The following is a 26195-nucleotide window of genomic DNA, read 5'->3' on the forward strand; positions in this document are numbered from 1 at the left end:
TCGTGAGGAACAAGTCACCTTATCACACCCACTCCTTGCTGTCTCCTCAGCGAAGCCGCCTGCCAGCGTGAAGATGGTGCAGCTTCGCCGACGTAAGCGACACCCCGCCAGGCCCTCCCTGGACCCTGGCAGCTGGCAACCTCCGGGACCCCTGCGCCGAGGTGCTCACAAGGAGATGGATGCTCCGGGCAAATGCTGTGGCCCCTGTGGAGCGAATGGCGTCCAGGAGCAGCACCGTTCGTCTCCCCGAGCCCAGCTTTCCCTCACGCTCTTCAACGGCCGCTGGCGTACCTGTCAGACTCTTTAAAAGCCGCCCTCCTTCACTCTTGATGAATCTTTCCAAGAGGTGCTGGAAAGAAATGGAAGAGATGGCCACAGAATAAAGTAATTTATGACAACGGAATGATCCCATGTGGTCTACTGAAAATAAGTATTTTTATTACAAAATATTGCATAGAAAAATTCTAAGCTGCTTGCAAGCTTCTCTAGGTTTAGGCTTCTGGCCTTTTCTTTAAGTCCAAAGCAGAAATGACTCTGTGCGGGAAGAGCAGGCTGTGGACCCAGGGCTCAGGGACGCGCGGGCTGTCCCACGGGCTCGTCCTTCTCCGCCTGCAGCAGGTCCCACTCGGTGAGGAGCTCAGAGGATACCTCGGTGTACAGACGGTCCCAGTCCCAGCTGACGTCATCCTGCCAGAAGAGGTATTGCTGGGTCACAGGAAGGAGACCTTTTCCCTCTGTCACAGCCGACCTCCCCTGCACCCCCCCATCTCACCCCCACCGCCCCGTGCGCCACAGGAAGGCCGCGCTCATGCTGGGGAGCCAGCTGGCCGCAGAAAGGACACAGCCCGGAGAAGGAGATCCTGTGGCTACTTACCTCTCGGACTTCATGCTCTGGTGCAAGGACTTTGGTGAGGAGCTTCAGGTCGATCTCTCCATCCTGTGAATGCAAACAAACAAACGTGTACACCAACTTGTGCACCCCAGGGGACCTCCGGACAACCATCTCTTGCTAAGTGGGTCAGGGTGTACGTGGTGGGGCTTCCCAACCCAGACCTACAGAAATGCCTTAAAGAGTAAACATGTGAGGGGACCGCACAGCCACCGAGGGAGGCGGGACCACCATAACCTCCTGCAGGCTGGGCATTCTTTGCAGGAAGGTCAACACCAAGAGGGCAGGGCATTACAGCGGCAGATCTATTGGGCCTCAGTGTCTACCAATGCCAGTGGGCAGCCGTGGAGGAGGGTGGGAGCCTGGCCCTGAGAGACACTGGGGTAGGCTGGGTCTAGGGACCCCAGATACCCAAGGACGATGGCCCCACCAGGTGGCCTCAGAGCTCTGTGGAGGAGATGCTGCCTGGAGCCTGCCCTCTGACTGAAAACAGTTCCACTCACCAAGGTCTGAAAGGCTGAGTACTTCATGAGGTCATTGTCAAGGTCACGGTAGGTCATCACCCGGTTTACCTGGACGCTGTGTGAAAGAGAGAAGGTGAGGTGGAACCCCAGGCGGGACCAGATTCAGGAGAGCCTTGGGGCCACCATCCCCAGAGCCTCCTAGGTAGCTGGGAGGGACCAAAGTAGAAGGACTATGCCTAGCAAAACGGGAGCCCATCACCAGAAATTCCCCATCTCCACTCAGGGAGCAGCACCACTGTACATGGGATTTGGAATGTATGAATTCACATGTTCTCTGCCTCCCACTAACTTCATGCTCAGTGTACCTGGGAGGGGCGGCCACCTGCAAAGCAAAATCTTCTTCCTGTACTTCTTCCAGATCTGGAATAACAGGGATGTCTGCAAAGAGAAGAGAAGCAAGAGGTCAGCAGGACAGACAGTGAGGGCCCTGGCCTGGCCCACTTCTCGGTGTATAATTTATCGCCTTCAAAGAGCCAGGTGTGGGGCTGTGGGCTGGGAGTAGAATGGGCACTTGGACACAGTCTCTGGCCTCCAGGGGTTCCCAGGCTTGGGCTGTGTGGTCCTGAAGCACAAAGTCAAAGACAGACTTCAGAATCCCAGGCCCTACCCCAGCGCCTGCTGGAGGAGAATCTCCTTGGCGGGGCTCAGGATTTTGTATTTTTTCCCAAGATGTCTTTGGGGATCCTGATGTATTCTCCAGGTCTGGAGCTCTTGGAATGGCTCTCCCAAGGGGAGATGCAAAGAAAGGAGAAGAGAGTCCCAGACTGTGCTCAGGGAAGTCTGTGTTGCAGGAGCCGGTGAATGAGCCCGCCCTGGCCAGAGACAGAGGAACGTGCTGTGACATGACGTGGACGTCACTATGAGTGACTGCCTCATGACCAAGGTCCACACGTGCATTAGCTCATCAGAATTTTTGCCATCATCATAGCTGTCAGGGCCCTGAGCCTGACTCTGAAGGACACTTTACACCTAAGGATATGACCGGCTCCCCAGCGGTGTCCCCGGGAGTCTCCACTTGCCAGATCTGGTAGAATCAACAATGCTGATTCTAAAGATGACACTTCTCTTGTGGTGTCACAGAGATCTCTCCCTTCTTCAAACCCTCTATATGAGGCAGACATGCAGACACAGGAGGACACAGGAGGACACACAAGGCCACTTCTCTTATCAGACGAACAAAGTCATGTGAACGGAGAAGCCAAGAGATAGCAATGTAATGGTGAAGACTTGCTGGAAATGGCCTGTCTTGTCATGGGGACCATCTAACCCCCTAAAGTAGCACTTCCTTTTCCAAATGAGCATCACTGGCTAGAGGCGGGGTTTTGTTTGCTTTAACCAGTTGCGAGTTAAAAAAGAAAAGGGGCGGGGGGGGGGGGAAGGCCACGTGGAGAGAGAGAATCCTAGAATTCCCAATCCAGCTGCAAACAATAAAGGGGGGAACGCCCCAGAGAGGACAGAATAGTGAAGAAACCGTTCATTTTTGCTTCCATGGATTGAATTCAATTTTATTTTTAAATACGCAGCATCGTTCCAAGAACATCTGGGAAGACCTCTGCCACTTTCGGGCTATTCGTTCTTTAGGCTTTGCCATGGGTCTAGGCCAGCTAAGGCCGAGTATAGAAATGTCAAGGTCGTTTGGTCGTTGCTTCTGACTAGGGAGTTACAGATACTGAACCTGGAGAGAAAGGAAGGAAGTGCACGGGGGAGAGACAGAGACACAGAAAACAAGACCAAGAGAGAAAGAGAGTGGTTAATAAATAATAAAAATGAATGAATAAAAATTAATAAAAAGAGGTTTAGAAAAGAAACGGCTGATAGGGGAAATAGAGAACACACGCACGCCACCCCCAAAATAATGAACCACGTTCAGCCAGTCCTCTGTCCAGAGAGCAGCTGTGCAGAACTCAGAGTCTCTGTCTCCGTCCTGCTGGGGAATTAGAGGAGTTCTCCAAGATTCTATCTCTTATGCTAATCGGAATTTAGCTTTCTCATTCACTCTGGCTCTGCGTGATTAATACCGTCCATGGTGAGAGCTGCTGACAGGACCGTCCCTGAGCCCGGGCCGAGGGGGGCTCCCAGGCTGCAGAGACAGCGCAGAGCCTACGGCCGGGCAGGGAGGAAGCCGGCTGTGCCACACGCCATCAGCAAGGTGACAGTTTTGGAAGGAGCCAGTTAGCGGCTCCTGTCGCTCCTCCTCGGGTGTGGAGTCCAGCCTGAGATGAATATTCAGAAGGTGGTAAGAGGAGGCCCCACGCTGGGTTTAGAGCTCAGGACGGGGTCTTCCCCAAGTCCCCTTTCCCTCCACAGCACTAGCATTTGGGTCCTGTCAACTCTGCCCAGTGTCTCCCAGCTCTGAGGAACTGCACTTCTGCCCAATGTCCACTCGGACTCCCTGTGGGCTTCCCTCTTCAGCCCCACCCCCTCCTCCAAATGCGCACAAAGGAGTGTGGGACTGGCCCATCTGTGACAGATCAGAGGTCAGCCTGGGCCTTGGCAAAGGGGCCTCTCAGAGTGGCACTGGTGAGGCTGGCCACACAGTGGGATTTCTCTCTAATTGGAAGCCTGGTGCCCAACAGAACCCGGTGAACCGCCTGAGTGGGACAGAGCCAGCGATGACAGCCAGGCCGAGGCGAGCTGGAACATTCCGGTGCAGTGACAGCTTGAGCCATCGCAGCAGAGTGGGGCCGTCCAACTCCCGGCCCCCATGGAACAGGTGGCCAAGGAGCCGGTTTGGGGCAAACTTCAAAAAACTTCACAATTTCACAGTTCTGGTTTCCTACCACGGACAAGGGCTTACGTATATGTAATTTGTTCTTGGAAATTTTCGTCTTGCCTCTCTCCCCTTCTCACCTTCCCCTCAACACACACACACACATCCATGAACAAACCTAGGAAAAGAAAATGGACCTGAGAAATCTGCTTCACCAGACTATCCACGTGGACATTTCAGTTACCGCTGTTTGACCTACATGTCTGGACTGGGGACCCAGGCTGATTCACGATGTCAGACTGAAATCTCAGAATGTAACTAACACAACACTTCTTTGTCAACTGTGCTCAGATTAAAAAAAAAATTTAAATAAAATAAAATAGCATGTGATTTTAACAGCCAGGAAGAGGAACACGGGGGTCTGCTCTCGCTGAAAAGCTACCACTATTTAAAAAAAATTAGGGGCACCTGGGGGGCTCAGTGGGTTAAAGCCTCTGCCTTCGGCTCCGGTCATAATCCCAGGGTCTTAGGACCAAGCCCCGCATTGGACTCTCTACTCAGCGGGGAGCCTGCTTCCTCCTCTCTCTCTGCCTGCCTCTCTGCCTACTTGTGATCTCTGTCAAATAAATAAATAAAAATCTTTAAAAAAAAATTAATAGTTCCAGGAACTTCATTCTCATTCTGTTCGTGCTACCAAGAGGAAGAACGGGAAGGGAAACAGTGAGTAGGTTAATTATACAGGCAGGACGCCCACGCCACGGTTAAGGGCACAGGCTCCGGAGACAGGGAGGCTGGCTTTCAATCCTGGCTTCCCCTTTACCAGCTGCGTGAATTTAGCCTCTCCGTGCCTCAGCTGCTTCATGTGTAAAACGGGGATCATAATTACACCCACCTCACATGGTCACCGTAAGTATGAAATGCAATCGTCTTTATAAAGTACCCATCACTGTGTTCAGTGCGTAATTAACAGATAAAGTGTTGAGCCTGGGAGAAACTATATGGCTCTACTTTCATCTTCTCCTTTAGTTTAGCCCAGTTTGCAGGCGAGAACAGTGAGGCTCAGCAGAGGAGGCAGCTTCATGACCTGAGATCATCGATAATGGACAGTGCTGGGCTTCCAGCTCTGTCCTGCTGTAACCCGTGAGCTCATCCTCTCCACCCACTGTGCTTTCTTCGCAGAGGGATGAGCCTGGGCAGCTGTTACTCTGCCTGAGACTCATGGTCCCCAGTTCTGGGTACTTCTCTTGATTCCAATCAGCACAAACCACTGAAATACCCTCCCTCCCCCTATGCTCCTACTTGCTACTTCCCTCCAGCAAAGCCCCATGGAACAGAATGGAGAGAGCGCACTGATGCCAGAGCCCCGTTGCCCATGTCTTAACTCACTCAGCCTCCTGGAGGTGACGGAGTGCCTCAAACAGTCTGAGGAAAGGGGAGCAAGGCGGGAGGGCTAGGATGCCTCCAGGGCCACGGGAGTGGGTGCCCTCCTCCTCCATCTCAGCCCCGCAGACAGGCAGCGCCTCCTCACCCAGACCGCCCCCACCCCTCCCACGTGCCACCACGTGCTTCTATCCTTCCCAGCTCTGACCCCTTCAACGCCACGGGTTTTCTTTGCTCTCTGCACTTCTCCCTGCCTCTTCTGTTAGCCGTGTCTCCTGCTGACTCAACCTGCCTTTCTGCCCTGTTTGTCAACCGGTTAGCCACACGGTGGGGAAACCGCATTTGCTTGCTTGTCTATTCATTTACTCAGTCCTTCCTTCAAGGAGCGCTGATGGAGTGTCGCTACTTGCAGGTGCGAAGCTCACGGGGCCAGTGACAACAGCAAAGGAAACACAGTCCCTGTCTTCACGGAGCACTGGAAAAAAACGGGGCTGAAACAACTAATTGTCTTATGTTCAAAAGGTAAAATATCATATGTGATAATAATTCAGATGCTACAGATAAGTTTAAAGTGAAAAATTTCCTCATCTTCTATGAGCCCAGTCTGTCTCCCTAGAGGTGCTATTAACAATTTCTCCTATATATTTACCGAAAAGAACGCATGCCTCCCGCAGCACGGATGTCCTTTAAAGAATGTCTGCAAAGGGGATCGCTTTACACATGTAATCTTCTGCAACTTGCTTTCTCTTTCCTCATCAGTACACTGATAGATGTCATTCTTTTAAATGACCACCTAGTATTCTGCTAACTGGTGCCTCCTAATGCATTTAATCCGGTTCAGAGAAGACCTCATTTAAGAACTTTGGAAGAGGGGCTGGGGAGTTGGGAAAGGTCTCTGAATTAGGGACGATATAGCTCAAAGCCAAAGGATAGACAGGATTACACCAGGCAGGGATGGCATTGGCAAAGGCACTATGAGGTAAGAAGTAACTTGCAACACTGCAGAAACTGGAGCAAGGCCAGTGGGGTCGGCACAGGGGCCCCGGGGAGAGCGGCATGGGGTGAGGCAGGAGAGAGCGCGCCTGATGCCAGGTGAGGAAGGCCCCGCACCAACCAGCCAGGAAACATGGACTGGGTGCTTGCTCTATGCAAGACCCCTTCTGGGGCGCTTCAGGGGAAACCAACATTGATGACACATGGCAACACTGCAAAGGGAAAACTACACATAAAGAAATAGTAATCATAAAAGCAGAATCAGGAAAATGTACATCCCTTCCTTTGTAGAATCACCTTGGAATCCAACAGGCAGAATTCAGAGCTTTCTACTTTGGCTTTCCATTATAGTTTATTTAGGGCCACGGGGTTAACCTCACCACCTTGTAACAGGTAGAGTAAGTGAAATTTGCCCTACATCTGTCCCCTATATGGTGAACTAGCTGAGGGCGAAAAGCACATCCCAGTCACTGTCTTCCCAAGGACCATCAAACCAAAGAAGAGCCAAAGAGAACTGAATAGACAGACGCCCCTCGAATCTGAAAGGCCCACGCAGGGAAGGGCCACGCCCATCTTCTCTGGATCGTTCCAATTATGGTGTAAGTGCTACCGAGCCTTAAAAGTTGCCTGAGTAGGATTCATTTAATACACAACCAAGCACAATCCTTGGATAATGCCTGGACTTGATAACATCACAGCAAAGGTTCTGCCTCCCTTGACAGCTGCAAGGCCTAGCTGGGAAGGGCCTGGGCACATGCAAGAAACAACGGATGAGCCAGCACAAAGTTACAGGGGGGGAGTCATTCAAATTCGGTCCATATGGACCACTGGGCTTCCATCCTGAGGCTGGGTCACACTACTCTTTGCCAACTTCCCAATGTTTTCTTTCTTCTTGGGATTTCTGGAGTGCCCCCTCCTGTATCACTCCACTTTCTGGAAGCCCCCAGGAAAGGTTTATTAATATACAACAACAGTAAGAACTTACTTCCAAGAGAGAGACTGCCAAATGGGAAACTCATTATGATGCCAGAGTGCTAGTCTGCCAACAGATCTGCCCCAACAAACCGACTACCAGACGAAACCACAGAATGAAGGGGTGCTGATATAAATAACAGAAGCACGTGGGAACACCTATAGATCGATTACAACTGGTTTCAAAGATGTGAGAAGCTGCCATTTGCCCTGAAATACATTTGTTATGGATAATATCATCATACACGCACACTAAAAAGCTAACTATCCAGTAAAGTCCCAGAGGGCTCCTTTTCAGCCCCTGTGGCCTGACAGTAAGAGGCCAGCCTGCCTCTTCCAATAAAGCGGGCTCCAGATCTCCGTGACAATTCGGAGATAGCCCGCATTCAAACCCACATGTTGTTGGCCTGTTTTGGTACAACCGGAAAGAGAAAGTGATTTTTGAAGACCGGACTCAGCATGCAGGGGTACCCTTGAGTACACCCTAAGTGTAACTCGGGCTCTTTACCTGGAGCATCACTCTGAATTCTGCAAGAAGGAGAGAACAAAGGAGGCCCCCTAATCTGGACCCTGGGTCCCCCAGGGAGCCTTACCTCTCTGTGTCCCTTGAGGGTCTACTCTTTGCTGACTTTCTTGGTTGGGGATTTCTGAATGGGATTTCCTGGTTGTAACCACAAGGGTTTCTGGAGAGCTACAGAAAGTCTCTTCTTTTTTTTTTTTTTTAAAGATTTTATTTATTTATTTGACAGACAGAGATCACAAGTAGGCAGAGAGGCAGAGAGAGAGAGGAGGAAGCAGGCTCCCCGCTGAGCAGAGAGCCCGATGTGGGACTCGATCCCAGGACCCCGAGATCATGACCTGAGCCGAAGGCAGCGGCTTAACCCACTGAGCCACCCAGGCGCCCCCAGAAAGTCTCTTCTATACTCAAGCACTTTCTTGCCTTGACACCTTAGTAAAGGATCCAAGCGTTTGGCCTACCTGGCAAGTTCGTCCGTGTTCCTTCTGATGACCTCTCACTCTGTCCTCTAACTAAGCTCCCCAGGGCAAAGTCCCTGCTTGGCTACAGGCACTCTCTTCCCAGGGCTGCTTTCCCGCGCAGTGACCTTTCCCACTTACAAAGCATCCACGGGCTCTTAATGGCCCACATCCACCGTCCATAGCCAAGTTCAATAACCAATCCACATGAAAGGAATCTAGACATACTGCTTAAGGACACCGCAGGAAGAGTGGTCCACACAACCCCTAATTCTGTGCCCAAAGTTAAAAGACCTCAGCAGAGCCCGAAAGTGAAACAATGTCCATGTTTTTGGGAGATGGCAACTTTAGACCAGAGATCATTATGATTTTTCTCTGCAGCTGCAAAACTTTGTTTTACTGAATGCTGTTACCTTCTGCATCACGTATGGGGAATTTTAAACAGGCAAATGGAAGAAGGTCTGATTGAAGATGAAGTTAAGTGAAAGAAATTGGTCTCATTTAGCACATGACAGGATTCATCTGTGTTCCCAAGTCCACTGAGGTGGCATCATGGGCATTCCATATTCATGAGCTGCTGCGACACTGTGTCCCCTCATTTACAAAGAGCCGTGTTCAGCAAATTCTGTCCCTGTGGACACACCGTGCATTTCATGGTCTTGTCAGAGAGACATCAAACGCTCCAGTAACCAAATACCAGAAAATGGCTTTAATTAGCGGATCTCAATCGTATAAATAATTTTTTTTCTAAGTGAAAAAATGGAGAATTTTTGAAAAGAGAGAAGAAAAGGGGAAAGCAGTAGGCAACAGGCTTCAAACACCCGAAGGAACAAGAGAAAGAGCCGGTCTCAGAGGAACTCCTGAGCGCGCCTGGGCCCTGTAACCATCCGTCCCTCGCACTCCCCAAGTCAGGGTTTGAGGGGCAAAAACACAGCTGCAGGTCCCTGGCAGGTCCGCTGTGTGAAGACTTTTCCCTGTGACCACCTGATCGAAACCAGGCCCCGCCCGGAATCGCTACTGGCAGGGGAGGAGAGAGGCAGCGGACACGGCAGGCCAGGGAAAGGGGTCTGGTAACTGGGATCCTGGCTAGAGACCCACACCACAAACGCTGAGGAACAGGCAAGGCGGAGCCGGTGTCTACTCTGGAGCAGTGCACGAGCAGGTCCCCGAGGAAGTGTGTGACAGACCGAAAGAAAAGGTGCCCCATCCTGGGGTGCCAGTTTGGGGGGGGGTGCTGGGGTAGAGGGATGTTCATTCGTGTCCCGCAGGTTGAAATGCCTCTGTGTTCCTGCCCAACTGCATCTCTCTAAATGTTGCCAGGGAAGGAGATCACAGACCTTAAGATCAGAATAGCTGATTGTTCCTCATGGCCCTCCAAGCTGTGGGGACTCTCATGGCTGACGATGGTTTGACGAGGAAGGTTTGGACTGACTTAGTTTCTGGGATCAGCTGGGCCTCCATATGCTGTGGTGCTGGCTGGACCACGGGCAGAGAAGGGGCTTTGCTAAGAGTGGCAATCCAGCACATGGTAGATTATGGTGTGTGACAGCCTGACCTCCTCATATGACCCACAGAGGGATTAGTTAGGATGTATCTGAAGGAGCCAGGAATGCAACACCCCAGAATGAGATTTTCCACATCTCCTCACCCAAGGGCACTGAGTGCTTGGAAGAATCATTATCAGCAACGCAAAAGGTCCTCAACCAGGACTGAGCCTTTGGAGCTATTCAAAGGTGGCGCTCGTGAGAGACCCAACAAGGCTCGCATGGCCCAACAAGGGTTCTCTATAGAGAAAGATCCCATTCAGCCCAGGAGCCCAACACTGGGAGGACTCCACTGCCACCTGTGAGGTGGCCTCTAGGGAACGTCACACCACGGGTCGCTGGCGGTTGAAGGAAATGAACAAGGAAGAGGAATGCTCTCTACCACTCAAACGGCTCTTAGAGCTTGCTGGCGGTTCCAGCTTTGATCTGCACAGATGTGTTAAGGACAAGGAGGGGTAAAGGACTTTGAAAGTGATGAGCAAAAAGTGGCTGAAAGGAATGGAGACTGAGGAACTTTCCACTCTTCAATAAGGCCCAAGATGAGCAAGACAGCATTAACGTGACACGGAGCGCCTTCTCCGAGCAGCCCGTGGAAGTGCGGATGTAAGAAACCAGGCATATCTGATTCTATTTCATCCTCTTCGTGTTACACTGAAAAAAACAAGACAAACTACACCGCTTTTATTCTAAATCCTTAGGTTTTGTATTTTTCCTTATATATATTTATTAAAAAAATGCTACTTTGATCGGTGCCACCCGTGACACTCCCACATACGGAACGCTTCTGAGCGGTTCCCTCCGCGCGAGGCCACTGCTGGTGACAGCCAGCTGGTTTTGATCACAGCCATTCCGAATCGGATTTTCATAAGATAGATGAGGAGTCTTAGTGCTGCTCTCGCTCTTATCAGATGAGAAACAGAGGGGGAGGGGGAGAACGGGTCCTGAGGGAACAGCGCAACAATCAAGGGCTATGTGGTTCTTTCTCTGTCCCTCCACTGCTGCAATTTTCAAAGGCGTTTGCCTCGGGCACTTTTAAATGATGGTGTCTCAATTCTGTAATCATCTTTCAAGAGCTTTCTCTTAAAGGGTCTTTTAGGTAAACCTAGTCCGTCAACCACACTTATGGACTCAGGAATCACATTCCCAGTCTGTGTCCTCCTGTGTGTATATATAGACGAGAACACACGCACATACACACTCATGCACACACGGACTCCACATCTGTGAACTTTTGGAAAACTGGGAGACCCTAACGCTGAAGAGGAAGATCTACCATGTGGCCACATCAAGTTCTTCTCTTGCTAGGGTAAGACAGTCCCCGTTACCTCGCCCCTCGACTTCCACTAGACCTAACCCTTCTTTAGAAATGAATTTCCCTGTGTGATGTGTCAGAAGGAAAAGACTTCTCCAAGTGATGGCTAAGAGGGGCACCGAGTCCAACCTCCAAGCACAGGCTGTCCCTTCCTATTTCACCTCAGTGACACACCTGGCTGTCAGACTTCAAACCTGGGCCACCCACTTGGGAGAAGAGTCTCCCGCTATCCCAGGGCACAACGGGCTGGGTGTTTGCTTATAGACACTATTTGGAACAACTCCACGACACTGACTTCTTACACGCAGAGAACAGAGTGCCGATGCGTAGTCTCCCTCTTTTCAAAGAGGCATCCTAGAAAACGGAGCCCCTATTTCTTTCTAGGCAGATAAAACCCCAAGTCATCTACCAGCTCCCTGGGGGAAGTGGTTCTCACCAAAGCGGGCCTGTCTGCTGCGTGCAGGGCCCCCGATTCCTCACTCGCCCACTCCCTTCGCACCTGTGGGATGTACCCGGGCCTCTCCCCGAACGCTGGAACACTCCTCCACTGGTCCTGTGAAACTAAATGGGATTAGCTCTGCCCTATCATGAGCCTGTCTTCTGGATTCATCCAGGATGGAACCCAGGGAGTTACAGAATAAATACCCTGATCTCTAGAATGATTTCAGGGAGATTTAGGTCTCTTTTACTTTGGTCAGTGCTTAATGTTGGATGATTTATTGTTAATCACATCCCTCCAAGCTGACGATAGCATGACAGAATGCTGACGGAGCAGTCTGTGTGTGTGTGTGCGTGTGTCTGTGTCTGTGTGTCTGTGTGTTCCTGAAGGGGTGGGACTACAACCTGCCTCATTTAAAACAAGTGTGCACCCACGGCACCTGGCTTTCGTTTGCATTCCCCATTCTGCCTCTTCAGATGGGGACACACAAGTAAGCTGTGCACATGAACAAAGCAAATGGAACCCAGAAAGGTTCGTGATGATACGTTTGGCAAGTCTGGCATGACCAGAGATTTCAAGGCACCACTAGTAGGGTAAAGCACTGAGTCCCGGCTCTGCCAAGAGAGCAACAGATCTGGTCAAGATGTTGGGCCATGCCTTGCAGCTGGACTGGGGCAGGGCAGGGGAGTAAAGTAGAACAGGACTGAGCTGACAAAGCAGAACTAAAATCTGCTCAAAGCCCAACTCAGCTCTCAAAAGCCCTCCTGACATTCTGCCTTTTGGGAAGGCCAGAAGAATGCAGCCAAGCCAGTCTCTCCCATATTTGGTGAGTTAAATAATTCTAAGTATCTCTCCTTCCTATTGACTCTTACATATCTATTCTTTCATGGCATATACTTTGCCTACAGTAGGATCATGGGACCTTGAATCACCTCCTGCAAAAAACTAAGTAAATAACAGCTGTGGCTGCATTAAAGAAACTTCTGGCAAGTCCTTCCTTGGTGTCTCCCTAACTCTGGGGACCAGCACTGGCCACATCCATACTGGAGAATAGAGAAGTCAGCCCTGTGACCTTGAGAGTCTATATCTATTAATGCTCCTTTTTCTCTTATGCCCATTAGAATATATCTCATGATGTATTAAAAAAAAATTTAAAAACCACCCCTTCTGTCACATCTGCTCACAGCAGTGTCTTCCCAAATATTCCAGCCATAGTTATGGCCTACGGCTTGAGCACGCCAAATCTCTTGTTTAGTCACTGTAATAAAAATGCTTTCATGCCAGTATAATTAACATGCACAGATTCCACCTGTGGCTCCATGACGACTCCAGCTCACACCGAGACCCAGTTCAACCCCCTTCCCCACCACCCCCACCCCCCGCGGGGGCTCTTCCATGTCCTAGGCATGCCTATGGTGTCAATGCTTCTCCTGGGCTGCGCCTCAGAGGGGCAGGCCGTGGGAGAGCTACCAGCACCGCCCTTCAGGCCCAGCTGGATGCCTGTGGGTCCTTGGTTCTCACCAACTTCCCAAACTGTCCAGCCTCACAGTGCTCCCTGCGTCAGCCCAGTGACACTCCCTCCTCGTGCCCTGAGGTAGGCTCTCCTCTCCAGAAGACTCAGCAGAGGCACCAGACACCTTCACGGCTTTGCTAGAAAGCGAAGCATAACGAGAGAGAGGGGAACGGTCAAACCTGAGGATTCTGCCTCCCGTCACGGGCCTGGTCACATTGGCTTTTGCCTGTCAGCTGGGGGATGCCAGCAGGTGAGACGTGACAGTGAGAGGGCCGGCAGAGCCCAGGACAGGGCTGGTCTGAGAACTGGGGTGGGAGGGAAAATGCCACGGGGTGGGGGGGGCTAGAAAAATGAGGGGAGTCCAGCTTCCTCAATAAGCAGGGTTGAAAACCCCCGCCGATACTTTTACGAGGAGGAGGGCTGTGACAGCAGAGTGCTCGGGAGTCACAGGGACATCTAAATTCCAGCTGTGCTGCCTTATAAGAGCGACCAGCTTGATGTTTAGGAATATGGCATGCGGATCGTTAAACATAAGCATCATCAATGACTAAGTTATGTACTCTTCGAGCTAGAGACATTGTATTCAAAACACAGGCAATCAACTGTTGAAACTGAGCACTTCCTGAATTTTATACTTTACCCATGCTCCTGCAATTCTTTACCTCTATTGTGCCTGTGTGGCAGAAATCTGATACGCTGCTGAGCTCCAGGCCATCTCGTCCCGGCTCTGTGATGAGCCGGGAAGATCTCTTCCGGGATCAGTGATGTCCTGGTGGAGCCCGAGACCACTGGCAAACATGACCAATGAGACTCGCTTCCCCTGGAGAGCCGGTTGTTGGACATTCACCAGGACATCCCTGCCTCTTAGCCATGTGACTTCTGTGAGTGACTTCCCTTCACAAGGCTTCGATTTCCTCTTGTGCACAGGGGTGATAATCACAGTGCCTCCTCCAAGAACTGCTGGGAGGGTTACTGCAGGTGACGCGGTGCAGGGGCCTGGCTCACACTGAACACAAACATTAACTGTCAATACCGTTTCCTACAAGAACGACTTCTTTCTCCAATCTGTCACCCAGTATCTTGTAAGCAGAACAAAGCACAGATACAACCGATGGGACAGCTAACCCCTGCACCAGCAAGTCCCACCCCGTCCCACGCCTCTTCTGGGCTGGATATGTAACGGCTCCCGCTCGTGTATGTGTTGGGGGAGGGTGGGAAGGCATAGGTTTAGAAAGACCTTAGAATCCACTCCTAGTGACTCTGAACCTAGGAAAAAAAAAAAATTTTTTTTTTTTTTTTTTTTTAAGTAGGCTCCATCCCTAGTGTGGAGCCCAATGTGGGGCCTGAACTCACGACCCTGAGATCAAGACCTGAGCTGTGATCAGACGCTTAACTTGCTGAGCCACCCAGTGCCCCAAAACAAACTGATTTTAAGGAACATTATTTCATCAAAAAATTAGTGCTGGTTAGAATAGTTTAAAAAGATTAGGGAAGCAAAGGAAAACTAGGTTTGGGGACAATCTAAGAAGTCAAGTCCCATACGCTGAACGCCGACTTAATGGAACATTCTTATGAAGCGAGAGAAAGGAACTGAGATGTCAGGGTTCCAATTTATCTGTACTTAAAGAATTCTCTCCACTTTCTCTTTCTCCCCATTAAAGCTGTGTAGGCTCAGAGTGACTTCACAGTTCGCAGGATAAGGGAGGGAGGGCATGGTGGGAAGATTAAGCACGGAGTGAAAAAGAGCCCAAAAGAGAGTTAGAAAGCCCAGAGCTGGTGATGCCCAGGGAGAGGGGAAGACAGAGGCAAGGGAGCGACAGCCCTCTACAGATGGCATTTTTCTAATTCCACTGACAGTCCAGCATCTCGCATCTCATCCAGCCTCATTGTTTGGCTGTTTTCAGCCACTTTTACCTATTTTCCCTGTTGACATGGATAGAAAATTGAGCAATTACCCTTAAACTCAGAGCTCTCAGATCATCCAGATTGCTACACTTACAGAATTAAGTCCCCAATTGCCCCTGGCTAGAAGTGGCTCAACTCAGCTTGGTCCTTTAGGAATTAAACACTTTTTGGCTGGCCATAAGGATTTATTATTCCTAAGGCTTTGAGGTATTCGATTCTGTCAAAACTGGGCCTGAGTTTCAAAGAGCACAGCCCTCTCTGGTGGGAATGGGATGCCCAAGAGGGGCAGAGAGTGGCTGGGAAGAGATGGTGAGCATTGCACCCATGGTCCTGTGGCACACCAAAATGCAACGGTTAAATGCAAGAAAGAGCCAATCCTTTTTTTTTTTTTTTTTTTTTTTTTTTAAAGCTCCTGTTCTCAGAGACTTTCTACTTTTGAAAGACATCTTTGGGACTCACAGGTTCTTTCCTAACTTGACTTTCACTCTCAGATGAACTATTTGAAAGGCAAGTCCGTATCTAACTGTGTTTCCAGAAGTTGCTTCAACCTGAATACTATTCATCTTTCTTAAAGACAGGGAAGTGCTCCTCTCCCATTTGTGTGCTTCTCAAACCTCATCTCAAAGCTTTGCGTTCTACCCAGAGTTCACTTTCTGAGAGCTGGACTTTAGAGCTGGAAGAGGCCACACAGGACTGGAAACACTCCTGGAGTTGGAGAGCTGACAAGATTTTGCATGTGCTGTCTCCTCTTCCGGGCCCCCTCCCCGGCCCCCCAACTCATATCCCCCTCTCAGGGCAGCTTCACCCCCCCCCCCCCTTCAGGCTGAGGTATAAAAACCACTGCTGCAGAGCAGCCTTCCCTCATCACCCGATCCAAGTCGGGTCTCCATGCCATTCTCTCTCAGAGCACCCATGCCCCACCTTCAGTGGGCTCAATCACTCCTTGTCCTTCCTTTTTTTCGTTGTGTGACCATTTGTTTAGTCCCCAGTTCCCCCTCTAGGCTGGAAGCAGTATGAGGGCAAAGACTAAGAATGGTTTCTTCCACATCATATCCCCAACACCCAGCCCTAAGCATCACATAGTAGGTGTTCAATAAATGGTCGTGAAATGAACCAATGAAGGGAAATGACTTGCCCAAAGTCACTTGTAGAGGCTGCATTCAACCCCATCCCAGATCTGATGCTCTTTCTTCTAACACCATACAACCTTCCATGACAAAGAAGTCTAAAGACCTTAGTGCCCATCAGAAACTTGATTCCAGGAACAGGGATGGATAACTGTGCCACCAAAGGATGGTCGTCTAAGAAGGAAAGATGAGTGTGGCTGTCCAACAGTTTTGGAACCCTGCAGTCTTCTGGGGGATCTGGCTGTCCATCCTTCTCAGCTGTTCCAGTTATGACTCCCAACTTCCTGAAGCTCGTGTCAACTCAAGCTATGGGCGATTCCCCTGAGAATCAGCAAATCAGATGACTGGCCATCTCTAGACTTCATGAAAGGCAGTTTATGTGGGACGTTTACTTCCTGTAGCTGAGAATGGACCAGAACCAGGGCTTTCCTCTGCAGAACCTGCTTCTCTTGTGGTTACCGAAATTCCCTGTTCATTCTCCGCATGGAGTCTCTCCGCCTGCCAGGTCTCACCCACAAGGCCCTTCGCTTTCTTCTTCACCTGGTCAAAGGCTGCCTGGCCTACCGCCTCCAGCTTCCTCTGCCACCCGGTATACTGTGTCTTCGCCCCTTAACTCCATGCTTTCCGTCTCCATGTTCTGTCTCCCCAGCAATGTTGCGTTCCTGCAGAGCACAGCCCTACAAAGCCTCATGGAGCACTTGCAGGTCGCTTCCCACTGGCCTCATCCAACTGGCAGATGCATTTTATGCTGCTTATGAGCAGATTTTTTAAAATGCAGTCATTTTTTGAAATACGAATGTGAAAAATTTCAGGCGGCGCCATCTCCTCTCTAGGTTTACCACAGGCCCAGCTGTTCTTTACTGCCTCACACTTCTGCTGTTTCCTGTGTGTGTGGTATCTGCCTGGCCCCTCGAGGTGTACGAGCTTGTGGACGCCATGGCCTCTCAAAGGGTCCCACGAAGCACCTTCTAGTTAACCAACAGACTCTGAAACCACCTCTAAATGTCACACACCTTATCCTAAAAGCCTTTTCCTTCTTCTACTTTTCTGTTCTCTCTCCTTGGAAGCCTGAGGCATGTATGGCGGGGAGGAAGTGCTTCTCTTCTCTCCCTGGGCATCCTCCCCACCAAAGGAGAGTTTGTACCACGAGTGAAGACTAGGAGGCTGGATGCTTAGAAACAGATCTGAGAGACAGGGTTACTGAAAGTTCCCTACAGAAGACCGGGAGGGAGAAGAGGAGGTTATTTCTCACTACATCAGAGTCTCTGGGAGGGCCAGGGCTGTTTTACTTGCCACCATCTCCAGCATCTGGAGCAGTTGTGGCCACAGGGGGCGCTGCCCAACACCTGCTAGCTTTCCGCAGTAAAATTAACTAGAAGGCAGGGGGTAGAAGAGACCACCTGTCTGAAGAAGGCCCTAGTCCTTGGCTTCTCATTTCTATTCCCCCAGATACATTCTCTTTTGGGATTGCTTGCCCAGCCAGCCCTACCAAGTATAGGGAAACTAGCAGCCCGTTCCCAGTGGACAGCGCTCTTCGCACTGACAACCTCGAAGAACCTGGGTGTGACTTTATTACGCACCAGTAGGTTCCCTCAAAGGCGCCCAAAGATCTGCTTAATACCATTGCTGAATGAGACTCCATGGATGATTCTGAGCAATCATTCACGGAGCGTCCACACCCACTGGTTATTCCAAGTTCAAAGGAGAAGCCTTCGCTAGCCAACCAAGTAATTCTCTGAGCAAAGATAATTCTAGAAACTAGTTATATGTAACATATGATTCCTACTGCATAATGGATTCTAAACATTCACGTATAGTGAAATGGACGAAGTCGGGTGTGAAGTGTAACATATGAACTGATTTTTCCATTAAAGGACTCAGGCATAACTGCACGGAAAACAGATTTATGCCGGGGAAGAGGCATCCCTCCTAGAAGGTAAAATCAAGTGCACTCTGACGAAGGGTTTTATGCGTCAAACCTCCAGAGCCAAAATAAAGGCCAAATCACTAATTTCACACTTCAAGTTTATGAAGGGGAAAAAAATACTAGGTGGTGTTCTCTGAAAATAGGTATCTTTCTTCTCTCCTTCCTTAATGGAATTGTATTAAGCATCCCATCAATCATGCTAGGTACTCTGTGCTACAAACGTGAGAGCTGACATTAACATGAGACACCTGTGGAAGGAGATGCCAGCATAGCTGAGAGTAATACCATTTGCTATAGCCCCAAGGCCACGAGCAAGGACTCCGGGGGCAAGATCTGTGTTCAAATTCCAGTGCTGCACTGGGTGGCATCGGTGGTGAGGTGGTGAGCAGAGATGCCTTCCAAGTGTTGTCACTTACTGTGTGACCTTCGGCAAGGTTATTTTTCTTGTTAAAATGGGGATAATGAACAATCCAAATAAATGAATGAACACCAGGTGAATACATCACCAAAATGTGGATGTCCATACACCAGAATATTACTCATAAATAGATGGAACAGGCTAATGGCATAGACAAAAACCTAGATAAACTCAGTCATTACAATGAGTGAAAAAAGGCCAGACACAAAATCATACGTACATACGTTTCAACTTACATGAAAGTTCCAGAAAATGCAAACCACTGCATAGTGACAACAAACAGTAGTTGCCGGGAGACAGGGACAGGGGAAGGACGGACTGGAGAGGGGCATGAGAAATCTGGGTCACAGGGTGATGGAAATGTTCTATATGGTGACTGTGGCGGCGGTTTCCCGGGCATATACATCTGTCAAAACTCAAATGCTATGCTTTAAATGGATTCGGTTTATTGTATGTAAGTTAGGCCTCAATAAAGTTGATTTTTAAAAACTTTTCCATAGTTTTGAGAACTAAGCGAGTCTGATGATGAGTGGTAACAACATGTGGTAGGAGGCAGAGTGGTCTCTTGTGGGTAAAAAGACCAGAGTTCCCCGGAGTCCTGCTCTTTTGTGTAATGATCTCAAAGCTTCGATGCTGTAACACGACCAGTGAGGGGCTTACATAAGATGGCTAGCAGAGTTGCCACCACAGCAGGCGGCACTAGCTTATGCTGAGACACATCTAGAATGTGTGTATACTCCGACACTTGGAAGGTTTTGGTGGAACATTTAACAGTTACTCCTTGAGAGATGCCTGGGTGGCTCAGTGGGTTAAAGCTTCTGCCTTCAGCTCGGGTCATGATCCCAGGGCCCTGGGATTGAGCCCCACATCGGGCTCTCTGCTCAGCGGGGAGCCTGCTTCTTCCTCTCTCTCTGCCTATTTCCTCTGCCTACTTGTGATCTCTGTCTGTCAAATAAATAAATAAAATCTTTTTTAAAAAAATCTTTAAAAAAATTAAACAAAACAGTTACTCCTTGAAATGTAGCATTTTCACATGTTGAAAATAGTGGAAATAGGAGGATTTCACTCTGCTGAAGGGAGTAAGAAAGAGGTTTAAGGTAGGGTAGGGAAAGGCCTGAAGAAGGTACCAGCTGAGAGAACCTTCTGGAGACCCTGAATGTAATGAGTATCTCAGAGTGGACAGCGGCATCATTGCCCCGCACCAGCAGCTCTGTCGATGTCCAGCAGGGCCCCTGCCTCCTTGAGCCCTTTGGCACATCCTTCTGGATGGTTAGCCCATCGTCCCCTGCGACCAGTGGCTGAAGCAACAGCCTGTGAGGATGGGCGGATCGAAAGTGTAGGCAGCACCAGTAATCACTGAGCCACCGCAGGTCAGCACTGGCCCGAGGCCTCCTGGAGACCTGGGCAACAGGGGTGCGGGACACCTGATCTCACAGGGTTGCTGGGAATTCTTAGTGGGTGGGCGGGTTTGGCGGCTACAAGGAGTTTAGTGAGTTGAGCTAAGGAGGAAGAGCCGGTATAAAGGAATGAGCTTATCAGCAAGAGTCTAGGCAACACAGGAACAAATGCTGAAGAGGATGAAGTCAGGCTCGTGAGCTCTTAGTAAATCTCTGAGTGGATGCTCAATTCCTGACTTCCGGTGACTACCTTTCAACCCGAAAACCCCTTTGACACAAGGCAGAAGTACCTTTTCACGATTCCTGTCCTTTCCCGTCCTCAATCCTGACTTTAGAGCCACTAAAGGCTTGACAAGCTCGGGTGGGCAGAATGTTCATCCAAGAAGTAGTACTGAGATTAGTACAGACCTCTGGGCCCCAGATTCTGATTGCTGGTGGCTGGGCGTCTGTGGTTCATCAGCATGCCAGTGTAGTTCGGATGTTGCACACGCCCCAGGGCCTGTGGGGCAGCTAACATTCAGGTCATAATCTAAGCTTCTAGATTGAATGCTGCCCTTCACTTTGTGGTCCCATGGTAAGGTTAGTTACTGAAAGCTTTGGGGGTGCCACCTCCAGCCACGAAGTAGTAACCGGCACTGGACTCCTGCCAGGAACAATTAGGAAACTGGAAATAACGGAAGGAACAGCTGTGTGCAGGCAGTGGACAACAGGTAGCACAGGACGGGGATCCCTGAGTGAAGGGATATGCAGTGAGACTTATCGTCAGCCCTGGCTTTCTGCTTAATGTATACTTCCTGGACTCTGGCCCAAGGAGGGGGAAACCCTAGGGAAGCATGGCGATCTCACTGGGTTGAGGAAGCAGAGGTCAGGATGTAGGCAGGCTAAGGTGGCTGGAATTTGAGAAGCAGAGGCACCATGTGGCGGAAGGGTACAAAAATCCAGATCGATTACATCCTTTTTTTTTTTTAATGTATATGCAGGTGAGGTGCAGAGGGAGAGATAATTTCAAGCAGGCTCCATGCCCAGTGCAGAGCCCAACGCGGGGCTTGATCTCATGACCCTGAGATGATGACTTGAACAGAAATCAATTGTTGGGCGCTTAACTGACTGAGTCGCCCAGGCGCCCCTAGATGGACTGCATTCGAAGCTGTGTGTGTATAGGGTCAAACTCCACACGGCTGGGCAAAGAATTACTACCAAGAAGGTGTGAGGTGAGCCATCCCCATAGCTTATAAAGGACTGGAAGAGGCTCAGCTCCCCTCAAGCAGAGCGGAGAGTCCTGGCTGAACCACCAGGCAGGGACACCTGAGTATCTTAGTGTTTAGGGTTAACTCTTGATCTGCCCTAATAAAGCTTAAAAACAATTCTCAAAATGATCAAGTTGACCAACAAATACATTAACTGCCTATTAAAACAGATATATGGGTCTTTAAAGAAAGACAAGATCCAGACACTCAACATAGGAACTAATACTCAAAATGACCAGCATCCAGTCAAAAACTACTAATCATGTGAAGCAGCAGGAAAAAAACAGAACTTGCAACCAGAAGAAAAAGTCAGTTGGTAGAGACACAGGAAAGAGAGAGACGGTAGAATTAGCAGAACAGGACTTTAATAACAGTGACTATAAAGGCTGCCATCAAGAATGAAGCAAAACGTGATCAAAACAAGGAACTGAATGGAAGACACGGAACTAAGACACAGAGCTTCTAGAGCTGAAAAAGAGAGTTTCTGTAAGAACAAATCCGCTGAGCGGTTTTAGCAGCAGATTAGACTTTGTAGAAGAAAAGAGTATTTACACAGCGGTAGAAACTACCCACATTGGAGCACAGAGTTCATGGTGAACTGAAAAAACCTGACTTCACCTCTCTGTGCTTCAGTTTCCTCAACTGTAGAATGGGGACAGCAGTACCATCTCACGGGCTGTTGTGATGATTAAGTGCTTTAACATTTAGAAGCTGGTAGGACAGTACATCAAGTGCCTAGTAGATAATAAACACCTAATAGGTATTAGCTAGTGCTGCTGTTATCATCTTGGAGGTTGGCGCAGGAAGCCTTGGGAACACAGGGAAGAAACATCGGAGTAAGAGAGGGACATGCAGGGCTGGTGGAAAGCCATGGGGGTGAGGTCCTCCAGGCAGAAGCAGTGCTCAGCAAGGCACAGAGACGAGAAGGGATGGGGCCACTGCCTCCCAGGAAGGGTGCAGCCAACAGGGCCTTAGCTGCGGCCCAGGAAAGGCTCTGGGGGCTGTGGAAACTCTCCGAAAGCCTTTTTGATTTCCTCCCAACACAACTTACCTCCTCCGTCATCTGATCCAACCAAGCTCTGCTGTCTGAGGCGGTGACTGCCCCCAAAAAGAAGGAAAGGAAAGAAAATGAATTTCACATGCAGAAAGAAACCACTCCAATTATTACTGTGTCTGTCGTTTTTCCTAGATGAGGTCTCTGGACCCACTTTCCTCTATCAACTTGGTCAAACCTAATTAGGCAACTGGGTCTGCCAATACGGTTGTACAAGCCGGGCGGAGCACTATTCCATAGAATATGATATGAATGCTTCTCTCACCCCTGGGGGGGGGCAGGCGTGAAATTCAGTGGTCTTGCCTTTACACTCTGTCTTCACCTAGAAACCTTCTCCTTTCCTTTCTGTTACAAGTCTTAGGAGAAGGCTAGGTTCAGAAGCCTTGCATTGTTTCTCCCCATCGGAATCAACACAGAAAAATACATGGGTCAGCACTCTGATACCTGGACATACGGTTCTAAAAACCCCGGAGAAGGACATGGACATTAATGCCAGGGTCTAGACCTTCAGCTAAGGAAACAGCATTAACTGAACCCTGGATCCAGTGTGCATCACTAAAGGCCCAGATGAAAGCCAGATTCATTCTATTTTCTAATGCTGAGTCCAACAAAGGCTGCGTAGATAATGACCACCAAGACTGCACTGCTAGCAAAGGTTACCAAAGGATGCAAAAGAATGCTGGAAACATACTCTTCTATTTCTTCAGAAGCCCTCCTTCCTGACCTGAAAAAAAGAAAAACGAGGTTCATGAGAACCTACTAGTCTCATGCATTGGCGGGGTACGCTGGAAAGGGGTTTCAAAAGCAAGGGCAAATCAGCCTACTCCGAGCGCTTTACTGACCTGGACTTCTCTTTCTAGACCAAGGCCCATAACCAGCATGGGAGAATTACAGATATCATAATGCCTACTTATAGCCTTATTTCACTGTAACTCCAACTTAAACCGTCGAGTTTAAGTATAGATTGGGAAGTTCAGAACTCAAATGGATATTGATGATATGGTGCCCTCCTTTCAACAATCAATGGGCCAGTTTATAGAGCACTTTCTTAGGACTGAGGCCTTGGGTCTTCCCTTGGAGCTTTAGTTGTTAGCATGGGCAGTTTCACAGTAGTAAAAAGAGAAGAACTGACCAGCCAGTTCAAGCCGTAAGCTCTGGGTCTTTCCAGAGCCTCCACTTGAAGCACCAGAAGACCCCGTGAAGGATGATGGGCAGGTAATGAGAACAGGAAGCCTAAAGATATACAGACATTTATCTAAGGCTGTGATTCTCAAACTTCAATGTGCCTAAGAACTATCTGAGAAGCTTGGTAGACATGCAGATCACTGGACCTGGAGGAGAGAGCTTTCTGGATCAACTGGTCTAGGGAAAAAGGAGTCCAGGAATACATTTTTTTTTTTTTAAGATTTTATTTATTTATTTGACAGAGAGAAAAACAGTGAGAGAGGGAACACAAGCAGGGGCAGTGGGAGAGGGAGCAGCAGGATTCCTGCCAAGCAGGGAGCCCGATGTGGGGCTCGATCCCAGCACCCCAGGATCATGTCCTCAGCTGAAGGCAGATATTTAACAACCAGGCCACCCAGGTTCCCCCCGGGGAAATGCATTTTAAACAAATCCCTAGGTAATCCTAATGTAAGGTGGTCGCTACTGACCCTCTGAGAAACACAGATCTAAAGTCTTCTAAATGAGACTGGCCAAATGTTGACAATAATTAAAGTTAGGTGTTGGGTACATGTTGATTACTTTTCTGTATGTCTGAAAATTTCCCCAGTAGATTTTGTTGGTTGGTTGGTTGGTTGGTTGGTTGGTTTTTTAATCACTTCTTTCAAATCCGAAGTCAGTCACGACGATGAGCATGGGCAGAGGGTGCTGGCAGTGTCAGGAGTCGGGGTGCATGGAAGGCATTTGACAGAGCCTCTCCTGCAAGTGACACTGGAACCAACCAGCAATTCCTGCAAAATGCAAACAACGCCTCCCCCTCTCTGAGTATAATCTGAAATTAAAGCCAAGTTTAAAAGGACTGGTGTCCGTGAAATTTAGACCACACCAACTGCACTGTTAAGGAAGGGGATGGGGGAGAATTTTGGCCTCCGTTGGGAGGGAGAAGAGCATGGGTAGCTAAAGCTGACGAACAGGATGAAACAACTCTGAGGGGGGCTCCCAGGCTGCAGTTCTGACTCCTCATAGGACAGTAAAGAGACGAAGCAAGTCAGGGGAGGAGAACAAATGGGACAGAGAAGGCAGAAGGGGGCATCACAGGTAAACTGCAACGGGGTGCCCAAGGCATCGCCACCGGGGTACTGCTGGATGATCCTCCTTTCCGATACTGCTCTAAGTCAAGAAACCTAACAGCCGCCAAAGCCACCTCTATCAGTGTGGAAGGACAGAGGTTCTGCTTTCAGCTCACGTCTGCTCCCCAGGACCACTGCCTCTAATTGTCCCGGTGAAGTTGAACTCTACCAACTCACCATCCAAATGCCTTGGTAACATGTCACCAATGGCAGGAGGGCTCAGATGAATATAGGGTCCGAGAAGAACAAGGTGATTAAGGCACCTGCACTTTGTACATAAGAGACAAAGCATCTCTGATTGCCCTTAGTAGTTGTTAGTGCATCGTTCCTTCCTAAGCAATGGGCCATGGCCAAAGTAGTGGCGATTCCGTCTAAAGGTAATGCGAATCTTCAGGGGAAGGCTGATTAATGGCCATTTATCCACTCAACATCCAGAGCGGGGATGAGTTTCACATTCAGCATAATTGCTGCGGAGCTCACGATCTCCTCTCTCTTGCTCCAGGAGGAGCCCAAAGACCCTCCCAAATTTCATCTCACCCCATGACAAGGAGCAAGATCAAAATGGGGCCCTCAAGGTCAGAAGGCGGGGATGCTCTCAGGCGGCCTGCTCTCCCGTTCTCCCCCATTTTCTCGCACTCTCTCTGCCAGAAATAGCAGATTCTGGGCAAGCCTTCTACTTGGGAGATGGACAGGCAGTCCAGTGGGAACTCGGGCAAAGGCCTGGAGAACTGGCCACGGAACACCCTGCCTTTGACAAAGCTGAGCGTTTTCTGGCCTTATCTAGCAAGCCTGCCCTTTGTTGCTCGACCACACTGTTGTTTATTTTTGTTTTGGTTTTAACACGAATCTGTTGCCCAAATTGGGAGATGCTCTACAAAAACCCAGACTTCTGGATTCTTCAAACACAAAGCCTGCAAACTGGACCTGCATTCCCACATGGAAAACTCTGGGGAAGTGGAGTGTGGCTGTGATGAGCCTGAGCTCCCGGCCCTGCCCGACACTGGGGGGCGCGTAGAAGCCCCTTATCCTTCACTCTGCACTGCTGGCTCTCTTACAGTGGAAGTTAAGAGGCAAGTGAAGTATTTCGTGTAGCTTTATGGCGACCTAAAAGCAAGAGAAGCGAATGGAAGGCTGAGTGGGAAGCGTGTTTAGAACTGGCAGAGTGTGTGTCTTTAGAGGAATGTGAACATGGAACTAACAGTCTGTGTGGGCACCTCAGTAACGTAACTGAAGGTGTTATTCTGAAATAAAATCCTGCTTCACAGACATACTGGACCTGCCTGGTCCCCAAAAGTACTTCAGGTCTCCCAAGGACATAGAATCGAGCACAGTGATTTTCAAACTATAGGTCATGCCCCATGGTGAGTCATGGAATCAATTTAGTGGATCGCCTCCAGCCTTTCTTATCTTTTCCTTTAATTATTTATTCTTGACAGAGAGAGTGAGGGGGAGGGGCAGAGGGTGAGGCTGAGAGAGAAGCTCAAGCAGGCGCCTCACTGAGTGGGGAGCCCAACATGGCGCTCAATCCCATGACCCCGAGACCACAACCTGAGCCAAAATCACCAGTCGGATGCTTAA

General features: G+C 49.5%; 1 protein-coding gene across 1 annotated transcript in view; it reads right to left on the reverse strand.

The window, feature by feature from the left end:
- Window positions 1-413: 413 nt before the first annotated feature.
- IFT43 (intraflagellar transport 43) overlaps window positions 414-26195 on the reverse strand; it is a 79646-nt gene continuing 53864 nt past the window's right edge. Inside the window, exons 4-9 of the mRNA XM_059182745.1 lie at window positions 23018-23050; window positions 22324-22370; window positions 1719-1791; window positions 1393-1468; window positions 875-937; window positions 414-687 (exon numbers count right to left, since the gene is read on the reverse strand). Coding sequence (XP_059038728.1) covers window positions 568-687; window positions 875-937; window positions 1393-1468; window positions 1719-1791; window positions 22324-22370; window positions 23018-23050 — 412 coding nt within the window. The 3' untranslated portion in view covers window positions 414-567. The remainder of the gene's footprint in view (window positions 688-874; window positions 938-1392; window positions 1469-1718; window positions 1792-22323; window positions 22371-23017; window positions 23051-26195) is intronic.

The sequence above is a fragment of the Mustela lutreola genome, chromosome 7 (assembly GCF_030435805.1).
Source record: "Mustela lutreola isolate mMusLut2 chromosome 7, mMusLut2.pri, whole genome shotgun sequence".
In the NCBI taxonomy this organism is placed as follows: Eukaryota; Metazoa; Chordata; class Mammalia; order Carnivora; family Mustelidae; genus Mustela; species Mustela lutreola.